Below are 17,481 nucleotides of genomic sequence, written 5' to 3' on the forward strand. Positions count from 1 at the left end.
GGGGCATAGGTTGATGTGTGCCAATAGGGGGAGAATGAAAGGACGTGTGAAAGGGAGTAAGTTAGGCTTTCATTATCTAAGAGAGGGTTTTCCCTCTTAGGGGGAGAATGAAAAGCTTAACTTATGCTTTCATTACCTAGTGGCATGAAGAATGAGGCTATGGGATTAGCCTAACTTACATGTGGCATTGTAAGTGTTATTGTGGTATTGTCAAACATCAAAAAGGGGGAGATTGTTGGTGCAACATCCCTCAGGTCAAGGTTGACCTGGTTGACCAAGCTGAGTCTTGGTTTGGGTTTAGATGTTTGACAATAAGATATTGATTGAAGAAGAGTCAAGTAGGTCAAGGATGACCGGATACTTGACTGGGAAGTCCTAATCGGTAGGCAGGAGGAAAATCCTGGTGAGTGAAGCCAGGTGAAAGACCTAGTGAGTGAAGCTAGGCAATTGGGAAGTCCTAGTGAGTGAAGCTAGGCAGGAGAAAAATCCTGGTGAGTGAAGCCAGGTGAAAGACCTAGTGAGTGAAACTAGGCAATTGGGAAAGTCCTGGTGAGTGAAGCCAGGCAAGAGAAATCTAGATGGGTCAAGGTTGACCAGACATCTGGTGAGAGTCCAAGTAGGTCAAAGGGATTGACCGGATACTTGGCACGAGGAAGAAAAGTCCAAGTAGGTCTTAGGGAGTGACCGGATACTTGGCAAGAAGAGAAAAGTCCAAGTGGGTCAAAGGGATTGATCAGACACTTGGTGAGAGAGTCCTAGCTGGCCAAGGGTGACCGGATGCTAGGTCTTATGTACCAACAAGTCATGGTTGACTAGATGTTGGTTTAGGGGGCTTTGTGCTTGGTTTTGGGCAAAAACCAAGGTTTGGATTGATCCGTGGATCGATCCAAAGCCTCCCCGATCGATCCAGGTTTGGATTGATCCGTGATTGATCCAGAGTTTGATCGATCGGTGGATCGATCCAGAAGATCCGGATCGATCCACCGATCGATCCGGTGAGTCCCCACGAGCAGAACCTCTGATCGATCCGTGATCGATTCAGAGGTCCCAATCGATCGCTGGATCGATTGGGACGCCGCTGCTTAAGCTCTGGATCGATCCGTGGATCGATCCGTGTTTCTCGAGCAAGGCGCTGGATCGATCCGTGGATCGATCCAGCCTCCCAATCGATTGGGAGCAATCCAATCGATTGGGATTCAACCGTTAGCGCGCTTATTGGCGTGCGATTTCTTCAGCAGAACTTCACCGATTCATTCCAGATTCAACACGCCCCTCCCGGACTCTCTAAGCTCCTCACCGCCAGTTCTTGAAGGTTCTTGGAGGTTCATCCAAGTCAAGAGGCGAGTTGCAACGAGAAGAAGAAGAAGCTAGGGTTTTTACTGCATTTCTTGTAAGCTTTTGCTTATTCTTTACTACCCTTTCTTCTTCTTGTACTGAGAGTCTTGTAGGGCTTCTCCGCCCTCGGTAGTTACCGAAAAGGAGTGTTTTCATAGTGGAGGGTGCGTGCGTGGTGTGGATCCTTGGATTAGTCATCTCCGTTGGAGGTGGATACCAAGTAAACTCCTAGTGTTAGCGTGTTTGTGTTTGTTTATGTATTTTCCGCTGCGCATTCTTGAAGAAACAAGCAACACCGAGCAACGAGCACGCGACGAGCTATTCACCCCCCCTCTAGCTACTTTTGGTCCTAACAATCCTGAGTCTCGACCTGTACACTTTGGTCTATGTGTCCTGCTTAAGCCGTAAGACTATAAGTCCTGACCTGTATCCTTGGCTGACTGATCCCGACCTGTACGTTTTTATCCATATACCCTGCACCTTAAGGTTATAAGTCCTGACATGTATCCTTGGCTGACAATTTAAATTAAACTTTTATTTAATGCATGAAATAATATACGAAACGTATATTATTCTTATTTTACTTGTAGCTCATTATAAATAATTTAAAATTATATTAAAAAATATAAAATATTATATATTTTTTTATGTACTTAATAAAAAAAAAATTATAATTAAATTTTACATAAGTTAATTTTTTTATAAATTATTTATGATTGTTAAAAAAAATATCAGATTTTACTATTGAACTAAAATAAATGTGTTAATTAATTTTATGGTTATTTTTCTATAGAACACTCTTAAATTTCCTTATAGGACATTCTTTCTTTATATATATCTTTTTATTTAACTTAACCAAAAATTACTTGTAGTATATTATGAATAATTTAAAATTATAAAAAAAAAAAAATAATTATATATTGTTATGTACTTATAAAAAAAATTAAAAATAAATTTATAATTAAATTTTACATAAGATAATCGATAAATTTATTCATAATTCATGAACATTACAAACTAAATTTAGTTATGTACAGCTTTATTTTATATATATATATATATATATATATATATTTATTTATTTATTTATTTATTTATTTAATAACTTTAATTTAAAACAACTTTGAATTCTAGCTTTCCCTTAGAATACAATATTCAAAGTTAGTATACTTGTTAAAACTAATATGTATTGACTTTTAAGAATTTTTAAAAAGAAGAAAAATATTATTTTCATTTAAAATATAATTTTTACGGTACTTGACGATTGCAAATTATAAAACATTCATATTTAAACTCTTCCGGCTCACTATTAGAATTAAGGTCTTTAAGGACACACATAAATGTCCTTATAGTATACTTTTAATGACACTAAAGTTATATTGACATCACCAAAAAATATATTGAAATGCGATGTTAGCATAGACCCTCTAGTATTCTTGACATTTGTATAATGTCATTATAAAATATTTATGCTAACTTCAAAAGTGTCTTAAATATAGGACTATAATGACAATCGAAAATGTCACGAAAAATATTTCATGGACATTTATGAATGTCTTTTTATTATCTAAATAAGGACAAATATAAATGTCACCTAAACTAATTTATATTGACAATTATAAATATTTTAAATTTTTATATAAGGATATTTTAAACTGTCATCTTATATAATCTATAATGACATTATTAAATGTCAATATTTTATAAAAATATTAAATAAAATATTTAGAATGCACCACAATAAATTACTAATATTTATTCAGAATACAAAACATTCATCACATAATAGAAAAAGTTGCACATCATCACAATTTAACCATCATCACAATTCATCATAATAAGGATAGAAACGTTTTACATCCAAAATATCCAATTCATTCACCATATCATCACAATTCATCCCATCGTCACAAAAGTACAAATGCAATACTGATATAAAAGTATTGAATCCAATGCTAACTAAATACTAACAAATCATTGAGTTTTAAAACTAAGCCTTGTAAAATAAAAACTCAACTAATTTACTATCAACCATCTTCAACCATCATATGCAAAATCCAAGTACATGTCACCTACAAATATAATCAATAAATTTGTATAAGTAAATTAAACAATGAAAATATAAAACCTAATAAGCATAATTTAAAGATTGAAACTCATACCAAATGAGAAACATATAAAGTATCATTCTATATGCACTAATAGAAATCTTCGCTTATTGCCAACTGCAGATACATTTCATATTTATTTAAAATTTTAATAACATGATGAATATAAAAAATTAATAATATTTCACTAAAAGGTTTAAATCATACCAGATGACAAGGCCAAGCAATCATTCCTCCAAGTGTATCCTCAAAGATCATAAGATCTAATTAAATTTTCTTCGGGTTCTAAGTCAACTAGTACTTGTACTTCACACCAATTTGATCTTAGTTTTTGTCTCCCTACTATATTATTTGGATCCATGTTGAGAAGCACTCCTTTTGCCACAATTTTTGTTGAATCAAAAGATACTTTTTCATTGATATAAAACGGCCAAAACCACGATCAAGAGACGACTTGTTCATGACAATTGCATCCTCAATGTCATATCCACTGTAACTCATAACAGCAACAGTTGCATTCTGCCTAGCTCCTAGCCTATCGTATCCAACCTGGTAAAAAATGTTAGAAACAACTCATAAAGCATACCCATCATAACAGGGAAAATGCACACCAGTTCAATTGTTTTAGTTGTCAGAAATGGGCGTTGGGGATACACCAACAAATAAAGCAAAGTATCCGCTCGACAAAGCTATAAGAATGAATACAGGTCAAAGAATAAATATCTTGGCAAATATAAATATCCTACAATCCAGTGCCAGCATTTCTATCGCTAGGGCAACTGTAAGTGATTCTGAAATGCCATAAAGATCTAACACTATAAAAGACATTAGCACTTAGCTGTATGTGCATAAGTCAATTAAAAATCAGGAGCAACATGAATATATGCATAACATGCCAGAATATAACAGACAGCAGTCCATTAACAAATAATACAACAAACCTAAGATCACTATGCATTTACATTGGCATCAGTTACTTCACCTAGCAAAAAACTTCTTCGTTTTGTTGTCAGCATCTTGTCCAAAAGAACTAAATGAAATACTCAAGCAACACAAAAATCAATAGAAAGTAACCACTGTCGTTAGGGTTGGGGATAAACAGACATGAACCAATAAGCCTGAACCGAACTAGAAAATAGGCCAGATCCACTGGGCTCCAGGTTGAATTCCAAAGTGTTGTAAAAAAAACTCTTAACTATTTCAGAATACTCCAAATAACTAGGTCATGATTGCACATCCTCGAAGTAATACCTAGATCATGATCTAAGTTTCTCATAATGAGAAAAAAAATTTAATGTGATATATCAATAAACAAATAAATTGCTTGGTTGGAATGTCATGTCATGTTTTTTTATTTTCCAACTAATTCAATTTTGTTGTTCCTATCCGTCAGACGCAAATGAATATTCAGAAGTTTTAAACTATGTGATCCACATAACAATATAAACTTTGACAACCATAGTTGAATGAATTGGGATCAGCCGAATCATTTTAACAGGATGTAGGAATATGCATATAGAAAAGCTCAATAAGAATGCTTGAGGCAGAAAATCAATGCATTTGCCTTAAAAGATCTAGTCCTAAAATGTCCAAGAATTCAGATAGAGACTATATTCACTTCCCCAAATAATTGGGTAAGTTAGTACTCATATGTGCTATGACCATAGGATATGAGAATTTTGACATAAATCAATAAATCAATATGTTGCTAAAGTTGTATCTATAATTTACTTGCCTGATTGTAAGCAATATTACCCATAGCTTGTTTCCCCATTGCACACTACAACAAGAATTTGTTTCAGAATTAATGTAGAGCTAAGCTGAAATCAGAATAAAAGGCAGCTCAACCAAACCTGATATGTATTACGTGGAGATTGGTTGTGGTGAGGATAAGGAATTAAACCAGCACAAACACCTAAAAGTGTCAAAGGCTCAATCTCTATGTGGGTTATATCACACTTTTTCTTTTCAGAATCATCCGTGTCATTTTCACATTCATACAACGCTATCTGTCAACAGAAGTGTACCAGAGAGTGAATATGACAATTTCAAATGACAAAATGAGCATGGCAGTAGCAGATTAACGAACCAATGCATTGTTCTCTTCATTGACATCAAGATATTCAACCAATCCATCCTGAAGAAAATCATCAAAAGTTAGAATTCCAAGCTACAATACAATGACAAAAGTTTCAGAAACCACAATTTTATATGCCTACTAAAGAGAATAAAGAGAGATCAATAATTAACCCAAAATAAGGAAAAACATCAAATAAACATAAAACCTGTAATTCTTGTTTTGTGTCTTTGTCTAATAACGGGTTGATCCTGTCCGAACGCTGAATCAACGGACGCTGGGCACGTAGCGCTCTCCGGATTGCTGATGTAGATCTCCGGCTAGTCTCACGAAACTCCGGCGAACCTGCACAGAAGTCGGGCCGGGAAGGGGTTCCCGGCGGCGACCCTCCGATGCTCAAGTCACGTAAGCAAGTGGTGGAAAAAGTAGCTCCAAAGCTTGTAGAACGCCTACCTCCGGCGAAGTCTGCGGCTCTTTATATAGAGCGGTGAAAGAGCTTCTACACGCCCACCGAGGCGCGTACGTGTCCGCAGCCCATACCTCGGTATGGGTTTGTCAGAAAGCTTACCTGACGTCATACTGCAACAGTCCCATCGGGACAACAGACACCCCGTTGTCGACTAGGAGTATGGCCTAGCCATACGACTTGACGTGGATGTTCTCCCTTATTTACCCACCACGGCCAGACGTCCGTCCGCACGCCCCTACCTTCTTTAGGCCTTCCGCCGGTCATTATTTATCGCTTCTTGAGCGCCGGAACCCCAATCCCTGTCAGGGTTTACTATCGTTCTTGGTCGACCGATCGGCCTGCCCTTTTCTCATGAGTCCGGTCGGCTCACCCTTCTTCGACGGACCACCTGGCCTTTTGACCTCCACGTGGCATTGACCCCTCGCTAGGGGATCCCGGGCTCTTACCACCGGATCACTTGCCTTCCCCTCGAGTCTAGTCGAAGGAGGCGAAGTCCGACTGACTAGACTGCCGATCTGACTGAGCAATGATCACTGTATTAGGCCGCTCGGAGAGGCATAGGGATACTCATCCGTTCGGCGGTATCTTGTCCGTGCCTTGTGTTCTCTTGGAATCCATGTCCGATGCTCTCCCTTACTACTCATCACGTGCGCCGCGCACGGTAAGGGGAGCTCATTAAATGCGGCCAGTATCCTGCTGACACGTGGCGATCGTGCGTTTGTCAGCGCATGGCGGTGGCGTCACTTCCAATGGGACAGCCGCCGTTTGAAATGAACGGCTAGATGACGACCTCTATATCGGTGACCTGGATCGGACGGTTGAAATTAATAGCGGCCGCCCTTATAAAGCGCCGACTTCCGCTTTCCGCCGCATTTCGGCCTCATCTTCTCCCGACGTTTCGCTGCTCTTTTCATCTCCGGTGACCTTGCGTTCCGGCTCTCCGACGACCCTACAGCTTCTTCCGATCATCTCCCTTGCCCGTAAGACTTCCTCTTCCTTGCTGCCTCTCCTTTATTCTCTCTATTAGCTATTTCTTTTATCATCCCGCACTCTTTCCTAGTTTTATTTCTCCTTCCTTCCATCATATGTCCATCCCTGGCCTTATACCATGACCAATACCTCACAGCCGACCGGCGGTGCTCCGGGTCTTTGGTATCCGACCATGGAAAGCCGGTTCGACGAGGAGGACGCCTTGCGCCTCACTCGAACCTATGATCTGCCGACCGACCACCAAATAGTGTTAGCCACACCGGCCGATCGGCCTCATGAACCGCCGCCCGACACCGTTCTTTTCTTCTGAGACCAATTTTTGGCCGGGCTACGTTTTCCACCCCACAAGTTCTTCTTACAAATCTGCAATTATTTTCGCATTCCGCTCGGCCAGGTAGTCCCTAACTCCATCAGGCTGTTGAGCGGAGTGATAGTCCTTTTTAAGCTGAACAACATCCCCCTCGACCCTAAGATTTTTCACTACTTTTTCTATCCCAAGCAAGCCGAGTGGGGTACCTTTATTTTCCAATCTAGGATAGGTTTCGTCTTTTTTGATAATATGCCGAGCTCCAACAAACATTGGAAGGAGCACTTTTTTTATGTGTGTTTTCCCGAGCGGCCAACTTTTCGTACCGAGTGACAGACGGCGATGCCGGCGTAACCAGAGCTCGGCAAATTTAGAGGTGATGCGGCCTACCTTCATGCGGTCGAGCGGTTGGTGGGTCAGTGCTATCACATTGACAAAGCTGCTCCTCCCAGGAGTAATGTATATATTCGGCCTGTCTTCCACCCCAACCGATCTGCCCTGCAGCATGAGTAAGCGATTCTCATCCCTCCTTTTTCTTTTGTTCTAATTGATTTAATCTTTGCTTCTGCAGCTGAAGTTATGTGGCGTGCTAAGGCGACCGAGAAGCTCAAATTGAAAGGCGCTCAAATTGAGACGGTGAAGAACAAGGAGGTCGCCGAGCGGGGCCTTGATCCAGCCGATCCGACCGGCGAATTAGGCGAAGGGACTCAGGATGCCCCTGAAGCCTTAGCAGCTACTACCTCTCCTGACGAGGCAGCGGGCGGCACAGAACCTTCTACCCAAGCCGAGGTAGAGGGTCGTTCGGCCGATGATGTTCCGCTAGTCACTCGGAAGCGCCGACGACCGGAATCTGCATCTGCCTCAACTCCACTTGATGAACCACAGCCCGAGCGGGGCACGGATGCTCCGGTGTTGTCCGGGACGGTTTCCCTAGAGAGTACTCCGACCCCACATGACTCTCCGAGGGCAAGCTCTGAGGTGCCGCCGTCCAGCCCTTCAAGAACTCTGCGCCGTATCAAGCATTTGGGCGAGCTTCCTTCCTCGTCCACCGATGGGCCATCCGGTAAGGCCGATGCTTCTCAGAGCGAGCCGAGCGGCTCAAATTTAATTAAAATCGTCCTGCGCCTCCCCTCAGAGGAATACATGGCTGCTGCTGATCGGCCAGTGGTCCCCGAGCAGCAGATCACCTTGACGGGCCCTCTTGCAAAAGCTTGGGAGGGCGCTCGGCGCCGAATAAAAGCTATGACTCCCGGGCAACTCGGCGACAGCAAACTTCAACAGGCCACCGGGGTATGCTCTTTTTCTTTGTTCGTGTATTTGAATTAAGTTTTTAACCTGTTCACTTTTGTTCGTAGAACTGGGTGGAGCAGATTGCCGTTAGCAATCGGTTGGCTGAGCTGGAGGATGAATTGAAAAAACTCAGGGCCGCGGGAAACAGCCGACAGTCAACGGCCGATCTGGAGAAGGCTAAAAAATTACTGGAAGCCGAACGGAAACGAGCTTCCGATCTAGCGAGCAAGGTCGTTCGGCTCGAAGCGATGATCAAACAACGAGATAAGGAGATCAAGACGGCGACCACCCGGAAGCGCCAGGCCATCGATGACATGGACCGAATGAAGGTGGAGATCAGAGGGCTGGAGCAACGCATCAAGGATCTGGATGCTCTTCTGGCCACCGAGAAGGAGAGCCGCTCGGCCGATCTTCAAAGATTTGATGGAGATTTGAAGGATCTCTAAATTGCCAGCGACGCCGCCCACGCCGCGCTCAAAGAGTATCAAGAGGGGGAGTCAGCTAGCTCCGACGAGGTGAGGAAGGCATTCGTCCGCTCGGATGCCTTTGGGGAGAAATTTACTGACAAGATCTCCCTCACCTTTGAATAGGCGATCAAAGCGGCCGTGGATCACTTAAAGGCCAAAGGCCACCTGCCCGCCGAGCTGACCATCCCTCCCGAGGACCTCGCGACCGTGATGGGCGCCATCCCTGACGCTCTTTTTGATTTCGACGCATGAGGAGTGTTTCTTATGAACTTTTTTGTATCCCCGCCGTTCGGCCAAACTTTATTTTTGCTGTAACTTTTTTGGTTAGCCCTGTGCTTAATATATAATCTTTTCCTTTCCTTCAACTTTTGTTTTGGCAAGAAAATTTTCTTTCGTCATGTGTGAAGTGTTCTTTAAAACTCCTCCGCTCGGCTTCACGCTCTAACGTGGACCCAAGCCGCCTGCCTTCAATAACGTCTTTCGCCGCGCAATTAAGCAGCCGCTCGGCGCGCGAACGTTACTCGTTCACTTGCTCGCATTTTTAATTCTAATTAACCATCTTTTGCTTTGCGCCTTACCTCAAAGGGGTTTTCCATAGATTTTGCTATGCGAGCCGCTTGGCTACTCAAGGTCTTAAAGAACGAGCTTTGTCGTCGATCGGCTTCTTACCGCCGGAACATATTACATGGATGGCTCTCCCGCTCGGACGTTTATAGACGCCGGCTCGTCTCTGGATATTTAACGTCGGAGCTCGACGGTCTTCCGCTCGGACGTTTATAGACGTCGGCTCGTCTCTCGATATTTAACGTTGGAGCTCGACGGTCTTCCGCTCGGACGTTTATAGACGCCGGCTCGTCTCTCGATATTTAACGTCGGAGCTCGACGGTCTTCCGCTCGGACGTTTATAGACGCCTGCTCGTCTCTCGATATTTAACGTCGGAGCTCGACGGTCTTTACGGCTAACTTCGATACTGCCGATCGGCGGAACCCTTGGCCATCCTTTGAATTAATTTCGCTTCCTGCATTACAAGGATACGGGCGACTAGCATATACACAAAAATGAGTTACATTCGTGCACCTTTCATCCAGCTCGATAAGGCTGGAGATGATTTGCACTCCACGGTCGATCCAGCTGCCGCCCGCCTTCATCCTCCAAATAATATGCGCCCGAGCGGAGCTTTTCAATAACCTTGAAGGGGCCCGCCCATGGTGCTTCCAGTTTGCCGACGTCGCCGACCGGCTTGACTTTCTTCCAGACAAGATCGCCGACCTGGAATGATCTGGGGATTACACGGCGGTTGTAGTTTTGCTTCATCCGTTGCCGGTACGCCATCAGCCGAACGGACGCCTTGGCTCTTTCTTCTTCAACCAGGTCCAGCTCCATGTTCCTCCGCTCGGCGTTACCCTCATCATAGCTTTGGATCCGAGCGGATTCGACTCCGACTTCAACAGGAATGACCGCTTCGCCGCCATACACCAGGTGGAAAGGCGTGACGCCCGTCCCTTCCTTTGGAGCCGTTCGGATGACCCATAAGACGCCCGACACTTCATCTACCCAACTCCCTCCCAAATGGTCGAGCCGAGTGCGTAGAATGCGAAGAATTTCCCGATTGGCTACTTCAGCTTGACCGTTGCTCTGGGGATAAGCCACGGACGTGAAGTGTTGCTCGATGCTGTAGCTTTTGCACCAATCCTCTAGCATCTTCCCTGTGAATTGCCGCCCATTGTCGGAAACCAATCGGCGAGGGATGCCGAACCGACAGATGATGTGTTGCCAGATAAATTTTTTGACCATCTGTTCGGTGATCTTGGCTAGCGGCTCGGCCTCCACCCACTTGGAAAAATAATCAACTGCCACTAGCAAAAATTTCCGCTGCCCGGTCGCCATCGGAAATGGACCGACAATATTCATTCCTCATTGATCGAACGGACATGACACTGTTGATGCCTTCATTTCCTCTGTCGGTCGATGGTTGAAGTTATGGTACTTCTGGCATGAAAGGCACGTCGACACGGTCTGAGCGGCGTCTGCTTGTAAAGTCGGCCAAAAGTATCCAGCTAGTAGGATCTTCTTAGCTAGTACTCGTCCGCCCGGATGTCCCCCGCACGATCCTTGATGTACTTCTTGGAGGATGTAAGCCGAGTCCTCCGAGCTCACGCATTTCAACAACGGGCGTGAGAAAGCCTTTTTGTAAAGCTGATCGCCGATGAGTGTGAACCGACCGGCTCTCCTCCTTAGCAGCTGGGCTTCATACTCATTGGATGGTGTGGCGCCCGAGCGGAGAAACTCTATGATGGGTGTCCGCCAGTCGCTTAGAAATGTGAGGCCTTCCATCCGGTCGACGTGCGCCACCAACAAGATTTTTCAATTGGTCACGAATGACGACCGGCATCGAGCTCATGAGTTTGGCTAACTCATCAATCGCTGATTTTCGCCTGGGTATCTTCTAAACAACAACTTCTCTAAAATCGGCTTTGAGCTTCTCGAAGGCTTCAGCGTAGAGCTTGAGCCGAGCACTATTGATTTAGAAGGTACCAGAGAGCTGCTGAGCGGCCAGCTGCGAATCCGAGTGGAGCGTTACCCGACCGGCTCCCACATGCCGGGCAGCCTGCAAGCCAGCTATGAGGGCCTCATACTCTGCTTCATTGTTGGTAGCTTTATAATCCAGCCGGACGGATAAGTGCATCTTTTCTTCCTGTGGGGAGAGCAACAATATTCCAATCCCGCTTCCGAGCCGAGTGGACGACCCATCCACATATATTCTCCACATAGCTTCCGGCTCCGGCCTTTGCACCTCAGTTACAAGATCGGCCAAGGATTGCACTTTGATCGCCGAGCGGGGATGGTATTGGATGTCGAATTCACTTAACTCTGTCGTCCACTTGATGAGCCGTCCGGACGCTTCTGGGTTTAGTAACACACGACCGAGCGGGCTATTTGTTTTGACAATGATGGTATGCGCCAGGAAGTATGGACGAAGGCGCCGAGCAGCAAGGACCAGAGCGAAAGCCAGCTTCTCGAGCCCAGTGTAGCGAGATTCAACATCTTTTAAAATGTGACTAAGGAAATACACAGGCTCTTCTCCGCTCGCCCTCACTAAAGCCGAGCCGACTGCGTGCTCGATTGAAGACAAGTACATATAAAGTGGCTCACCCGTAGTCGGCTTGGCCAATACCGGGAGGGAGTTCAGATATGCCTTCAAGTCTTCGAACGCCCGGTCGCATTCTTCATCCCAGTGAAACTTAGTGGCCTTGCGCAAGATTTTGAAGAAAGGGAGGCTCCGGTCAGCGATTTTGGAGATGAATCTGGACAAAGCAGTTATCCGACCGGTCAAACGCTGCACTTCCCTTGTATTTCTTGGAGGCGACATGTCTTGGAGAGCTTTCACCTTGCTGGGATTTGCTTCGATTCCCCGCTCGGTGACTATGTATCCCAGAAAATGCCCTCCTTTTGCTCCGAACAGGCACTTCTGGGGATTTAGCTTGACTCCATATTTGCGCAGCATTCGGAAGGTTTCCTCCATATCTTTGAAGAGATCGGCCGCTCGGACGGATTTGATGAGAATGTCGTCCACATACACTTCCAGATTTCGCCCAATTTGCTCTCTGAATACTTTATTCATCAAGCGCTGATATGTGGCTCCCGCATTCTTCAATCCGAACGGCATCACATTATAGCAATAGGTGCGTCGGCCGTGACGAAGCTGACTTTTTCTTGATCCTCACGGGCGAGCGGCACTTGATGATAGCCTTGGCAAGCGTCGAGCATACATATTAATTCGCAGCCGGCCGTAGAGTCCACTAGCTGATCTATCCGGGGCAGAGGATAAAAATCTTTCGGGCAAGCTTTGTTGAGATCCCGAAAATCTATGCACACTCTCCACTTGTTGCCTGGCTTGGAGACTAATACTACGTTAGCCAACCAGCTCGGGAACTGCACCTCGCGTATATGGCCGGCCTCCAGAAGTTTTTCCACCTCCGCTCGGATGATGGAATTCTGCTCGGCGCTGAAGTCCCTTTTTCTTTGCTTTACTGGCCGTGCGTCCGGTCGGACATGTAACTCGTGCTGCGCTATGCTCGGCGAAATCCCGGGCAGCTCGTGTGTCGACCAGACGAAGACATCATGATTTCTTCGGAGGCATTGGATCAGCTCCTCTTTCTGCTTCTCCTCTAGATCGGACGCAATAAAAGTCGTGGCCTCCGATCGGGTTGGGTGAATCGACACTTCCTCTTTTTCTTCATAAATTAAAGAGGGTGGCTTTTCGGTGATGGCGTTTACCTCGATCCGGGGCGCCTTCCGAGCGGAATTGGCTTCCGCTCGGACCATCTCGATGTAACATCGCCGAGCTGCTAGCTGATCTCCCCGTACTTCTCCCACTTTATCCTCCACGGGGAACTTGATCTTCTGATGGAAGGTTGAGACGACCGCTTGGAATTCACTGAGCGCTGGTCGTCCCAAAATGACGTTGTAGGACGAGGGAGAGTCGACCACCACGAAGTTTGTTGTCCTTGTCCTCCTGAGCGGCTCTTCTCCCAGCGAGGTAGCCAGCCGGTCGGACAACTTCGTTGCCCGTAAACCCGTAGAGCGGAGTTATCATGGGTAACAGCTCGGCTCGATCAATTTGTAGCTGATCGAACGCCTTCTTGAATATGATGTTGACTGAGCTCCCTGTGTCAACAAATACGCGGTGAATAGTGTAATTGGCTGTTACCGCTTTGATGAGCAGAGCATCGTCGTGGGGTACTTCAACTCCTTCCAAGTCCCCGGGCCCAAAACTAATTTCGGGTCCTTCCGCTCGTTCTCGGCTACAGCCGACCGCATGAATCTGAGTCGCCGGACGCCGCCTTTCCGCCTTTGGAGTCTCCTCCCGGCCCGCCAAAGAATAACGCTGATCTCGCCTCGGGAAGTGTTGCTTTTATTTTCCTCTTCCCGAGCGGACGGCCGGGACCGTTCTCTGGACGCTCGGCGATTCTCCTTGGAGAGCATCGATCGGGAGTCTGTTGTCGTGGCCTATCACCGCGTCCGATCGGCTTCATGAGTTCTCTGTCGCCTGTCGACTGAGGGAGACCGTCGTCCGGCATTCTGGGGCACAGGATGAGTCACGAAGGGAAGACTTCGACAATCCCTTGTGTTGTGCGTATCCGTCCGGTGGAAGGAGCAGAACATCGGGGTCCATCTCTTCTTTGGCTTGGGTCGGGCGGCAGCTACCTCTTACACATGGGACCTGGCGTGGGGGGATCGGATTACTTCGGCCCTTGGTCCTCTAGGCGGCTGATGAGCGGCGTGCTGTTTCCGCTCGGCAGGAGGAGCCCGCTCGGTTGGAGTTTCTTTTTTCCTGGCCGCTTGCGCTTCTTCCACGTTGATGTATTCGTTAGCCCGGTGTAGCATGTGATCGTAATCTCGGGGCGGCTTTCGGATGAGTGATCGGAAAAAATCCCCATCCACTAGGCCTTGTGTGAAGGCATTCATCATGGTTTCCGAAGTGGCCGTTGGAATATCCATTGCCACTTTGTTGAACCGCTGGATGTAAGTTCGGAGCGATTCACGGGCTTCTTGCTTGATGGCGAACAGGCTCACGCTCGTTTTCTGGTAGCGTCGGCTGCTTGCAAAATGGTGGAGGAAGGCCGTTCGGAAGTCCTTGAAGCTTGTGATGGATCCGTTCGGCAACCTCCGAAACCACCGTTGAGCCGATCCCGAGAGAGTGGTAAGAAAACTCGCCACTTTACTCCATCCGTATTGATGGAGAGTAGTCAGTTATCGAACTTACCGGATGATCATCCGGGTCGGTTGTCCCATTATACTCGCCGATCGTCGGAGGCACGTAGTGCTTGGCAGAGGATCTCGCAGAATAACCTCCGAAAATTGGCGATTAATCCTCTCGTGATGCGTCCGCCGGGGCTTTCCCTTCGTCATCTCGCTAGGCATTTCATCCAAGAAGATCCCTATCTCTATGAGCGGTACGGCTGGGTGCGGAATAGGGCTCGATGAAATGCGACGGTGGCCGGTGGTGCTACGCTGATGTTGCTTGCTGCTCCGGTCGCTCGGTTGTGGCTTTCTGTTTTTGCTCCACGAGCTTGGCGGCTCTTATCTCGATCAGAGCGTCGAGTTCCTCGTTCGAAAGCGCCACCATGTGTTGTCGTCCAGCCTCGTCCATTGTTTCCGATCGGATGCAGGAGCGTTCCCACAGACGGCGCCAAATTGATCCTTTCTGAACGCTGAATCAACGGACGCTGGGCACGTGGCGCTCTCCGGGTTGCTGATGTAGATCTCCGACTAGTCTCACGAAACTCCGGCGAACCTGCACAGAAGTCGGGCCGGGAAGGGGTTCCCGGCGGCGACCCTCCGACGCTCAAGTCAGGTAAGCAAGTGGTGGAAAAAGTAGCTCCAAAGCTTGTAGAACGCCTACCTCCGGCGAAGTCTGCGGCTCTTTATATAGAGCGGTGAAAGAGCTTCTACACGCTCACCGAGGCGCGTACGTGTCCGCAGCCCATACCTCGGTATGGGTTTGTCAGAAAGCTTACCTGACGTCATACTGCAACAGTCCCATCGCGCCTTCGATGGGACAACAGGACATCCCACCGCCGGCCAGGACGTCCGTCGGCCGGCTGGACGAAGAGCGCCGTCCGGACGGCCCTAATTCCCTGCACCGGCCGGGCGGCGCACCTGTTACGTCCTGCCTTCTCTTAGGCCTTCCGCTCGGTCATTATTTACTGTTTCCTTGAACGTCGGAACCCCAATCCCTGTCAGGACACCTTTTACTATCAGATGTTTACTGGCAGATCGATCGGCCTGCCCTTTTCTCATGAGTCCGGTCGGCTCACCCTTCTTCGACGGATCACCTGGCCTTTTGACCTCCACGTGGCGTTGACCCCTCGCTAGGGGATCCCGGGCTCTTACCACCGGATCACTGGTGATAAAGATGTATTGCATCACACGAAATTGAATAGTACCACAATCTTTTAAGAAAGCAATAGAAACAATATAATAGAAAATACGATGGCGATGATTAACAAAGAAGCAAACCAAGTGTATGCAAGACCTAAGTTCTCATGCTCATGACTCACACAAGCGCATTACTTTGGAATCATCAGAACAGATTAACTGGATGAAAATGGAAAGAAAAGAATGAACAGATTTCCTATTTGCTTGTTGCATCATTACCAACCAGCTCTGCAATTCTAGGCACATCGATAAGGACATCCTTGAGTTCCTCCATGCTGACAAAACCACATAGCGCTTTGAACTCTGTCAAAGTGATCACCATCTCTGGCTTATGGTTTGGGTCCTTGTAAACATTTGGTCGCATCATATGAAGCATCCTTGCTAGCTCCTTATTTGGGTGCACTTGACAATATCTTGAACAAGAAAGGCAGTCCGTTCCCTAGTTCGCCAAGACCTTTTCTCCCAGGGCACCAGGGTTCTCCCGAATCCACTTCTTAAGTGGAATTTCCTCCGAATCCGAGCCCACAAAGGAAGGTCCCGACTCATGTGTGCCCATCTAGAACTCTGCATAAGGACGAGATAGATCGATCTGGGAGTTAGAGTTCCGCTAGAACAGACGCGCCATCGTCGAATCCTCCCCACGGCGTCCCCAATCATAGTTCTGGACGAAGCACCAAAGTCGCAACGGCCTCAGCGGTGCCTCCATTACCTTAGGGGAGATCAGAAACCCTATGAGGAGGAGGGATGAAGGTTGGGGCTCTTCGTGGTGGAGGTAGTGTTGCGGAGGAAATTCTTACATCGCGGGGAGGCAGTGTTGCGGAGAAATCGTCGTGGAGACGCACAATGGAGGCCAGCGGCTGGCAGGGGTGGCGGCGACTGGCAGTGGCGATGACAGGGATGTGTGAGCATGGATGAGAGGAGCGGCGATGGTGAGAGGAGTAGGTGAGAAGAGCGGCGACAGCGATAGCAGGTTAGTGAGGAGAAAGGGAGAGGAACGACGACAGGTACGCGTGAGCGTAGGAGAGAGGAGTGCGTCGGTGAGAACGAGAAGATAGAATCGGCGTGTACAGTGGGGAAGAAGAGGGATCGATTAGGTTATGTTGCGTGGAAAAAAAAAAGGGCATAACTAAGGTTATTAGAATATTATATGGTGACATTAATAAAATCTGTCCCTATAAATAGTTTAATACGATATTTTAATATTTAAAATAATTTATTTTGATAAATGTCATTAAAAATTATATATAATGACATTTAAATTCAAATGTCATTAAGAAAGTGTAGACCATATTTCTAGTAGTGACTCCTAGTACAGATTTTTGTTTTGTTTTTTTTTTGTTTTTATATTTTAGAGTAATTTTAATTCAAGTTGATGACCAAAACACTTGGAAATCCAAAATCAAAGCTAGATTTTATACTCTCGCTTCTAGTACATTTATAATTTTTTTTTATGAATTAGACTATTTTTAATCAAAGTCGACTAAAACTCTTCCAA

At 46.3% G+C, this 17,481-nt stretch overlaps 1 protein-coding gene and 1 long non-coding RNA gene across 2 annotated transcripts; both read right to left on the bottom strand.

Annotated features, from left to right (window-relative positions):
• Positions 1-3,216: 3,216 nt before the first annotated feature.
• On the bottom strand, positions 3,217-3,696 carry LOC121989861. Its single transcript, XR_006114345.1, has 3 exons — positions 3,651-3,696; positions 3,498-3,560; positions 3,217-3,407 (listed from the first exon to the last, which is right to left on the bottom strand). It is a non-coding gene; the product is annotated as an uncharacterized LOC121989861 (long non-coding RNA).
• An 89-nt stretch (positions 3,697-3,785) lies between these two features.
• On the bottom strand, positions 3,786-16,414 carry LOC121989854 (DNA-directed RNA polymerase III subunit 2-like). The gene is made up of 4 exons (XM_042544165.1): positions 16,210-16,414; positions 5,297-5,452; positions 5,179-5,223; positions 3,786-3,992 (listed from the first exon to the last, which is right to left on the bottom strand). The coding sequence occupies exons 1-4, from the start codon at positions 16,360-16,362 to the stop codon at positions 3,786-3,788; spliced, it is 561 nt and encodes a 186-aa protein (XP_042400099.1). The 5' UTR covers positions 16,363-16,414.
• Between the last annotated feature and the right edge of the window lie 1,067 nt (positions 16,415-17,481).

This window comes from Zingiber officinale, chromosome 6B, assembly GCF_018446385.1.
Source record: "Zingiber officinale cultivar Zhangliang chromosome 6B, Zo_v1.1, whole genome shotgun sequence".
NCBI classification, from domain to species: Eukaryota; Viridiplantae; Streptophyta; class Magnoliopsida; order Zingiberales; family Zingiberaceae; genus Zingiber; species Zingiber officinale.

Coding starts and splice junctions, on each gene's coding strand:
- LOC121989854 (XM_042544165.1), bottom strand. CDS start 16,362: ATGCTTCATATGATGCGACCAAATGTTTACAAGGACCCAAACCATAAG. Junction 5,453..16,209: donor TGCCTAGAATTGCAGAGCTG/GTTGGTAATGAT, acceptor TTCTGTTGACAG/ATAGCGTTGTATGAATGTGA. Junction 5,224..5,296: donor CTCCACGTAATACATATCAG/GTTTGGTTGAGC, acceptor TTCTTGTTGTAG/TGTGCAATGGGGAAACAAGC.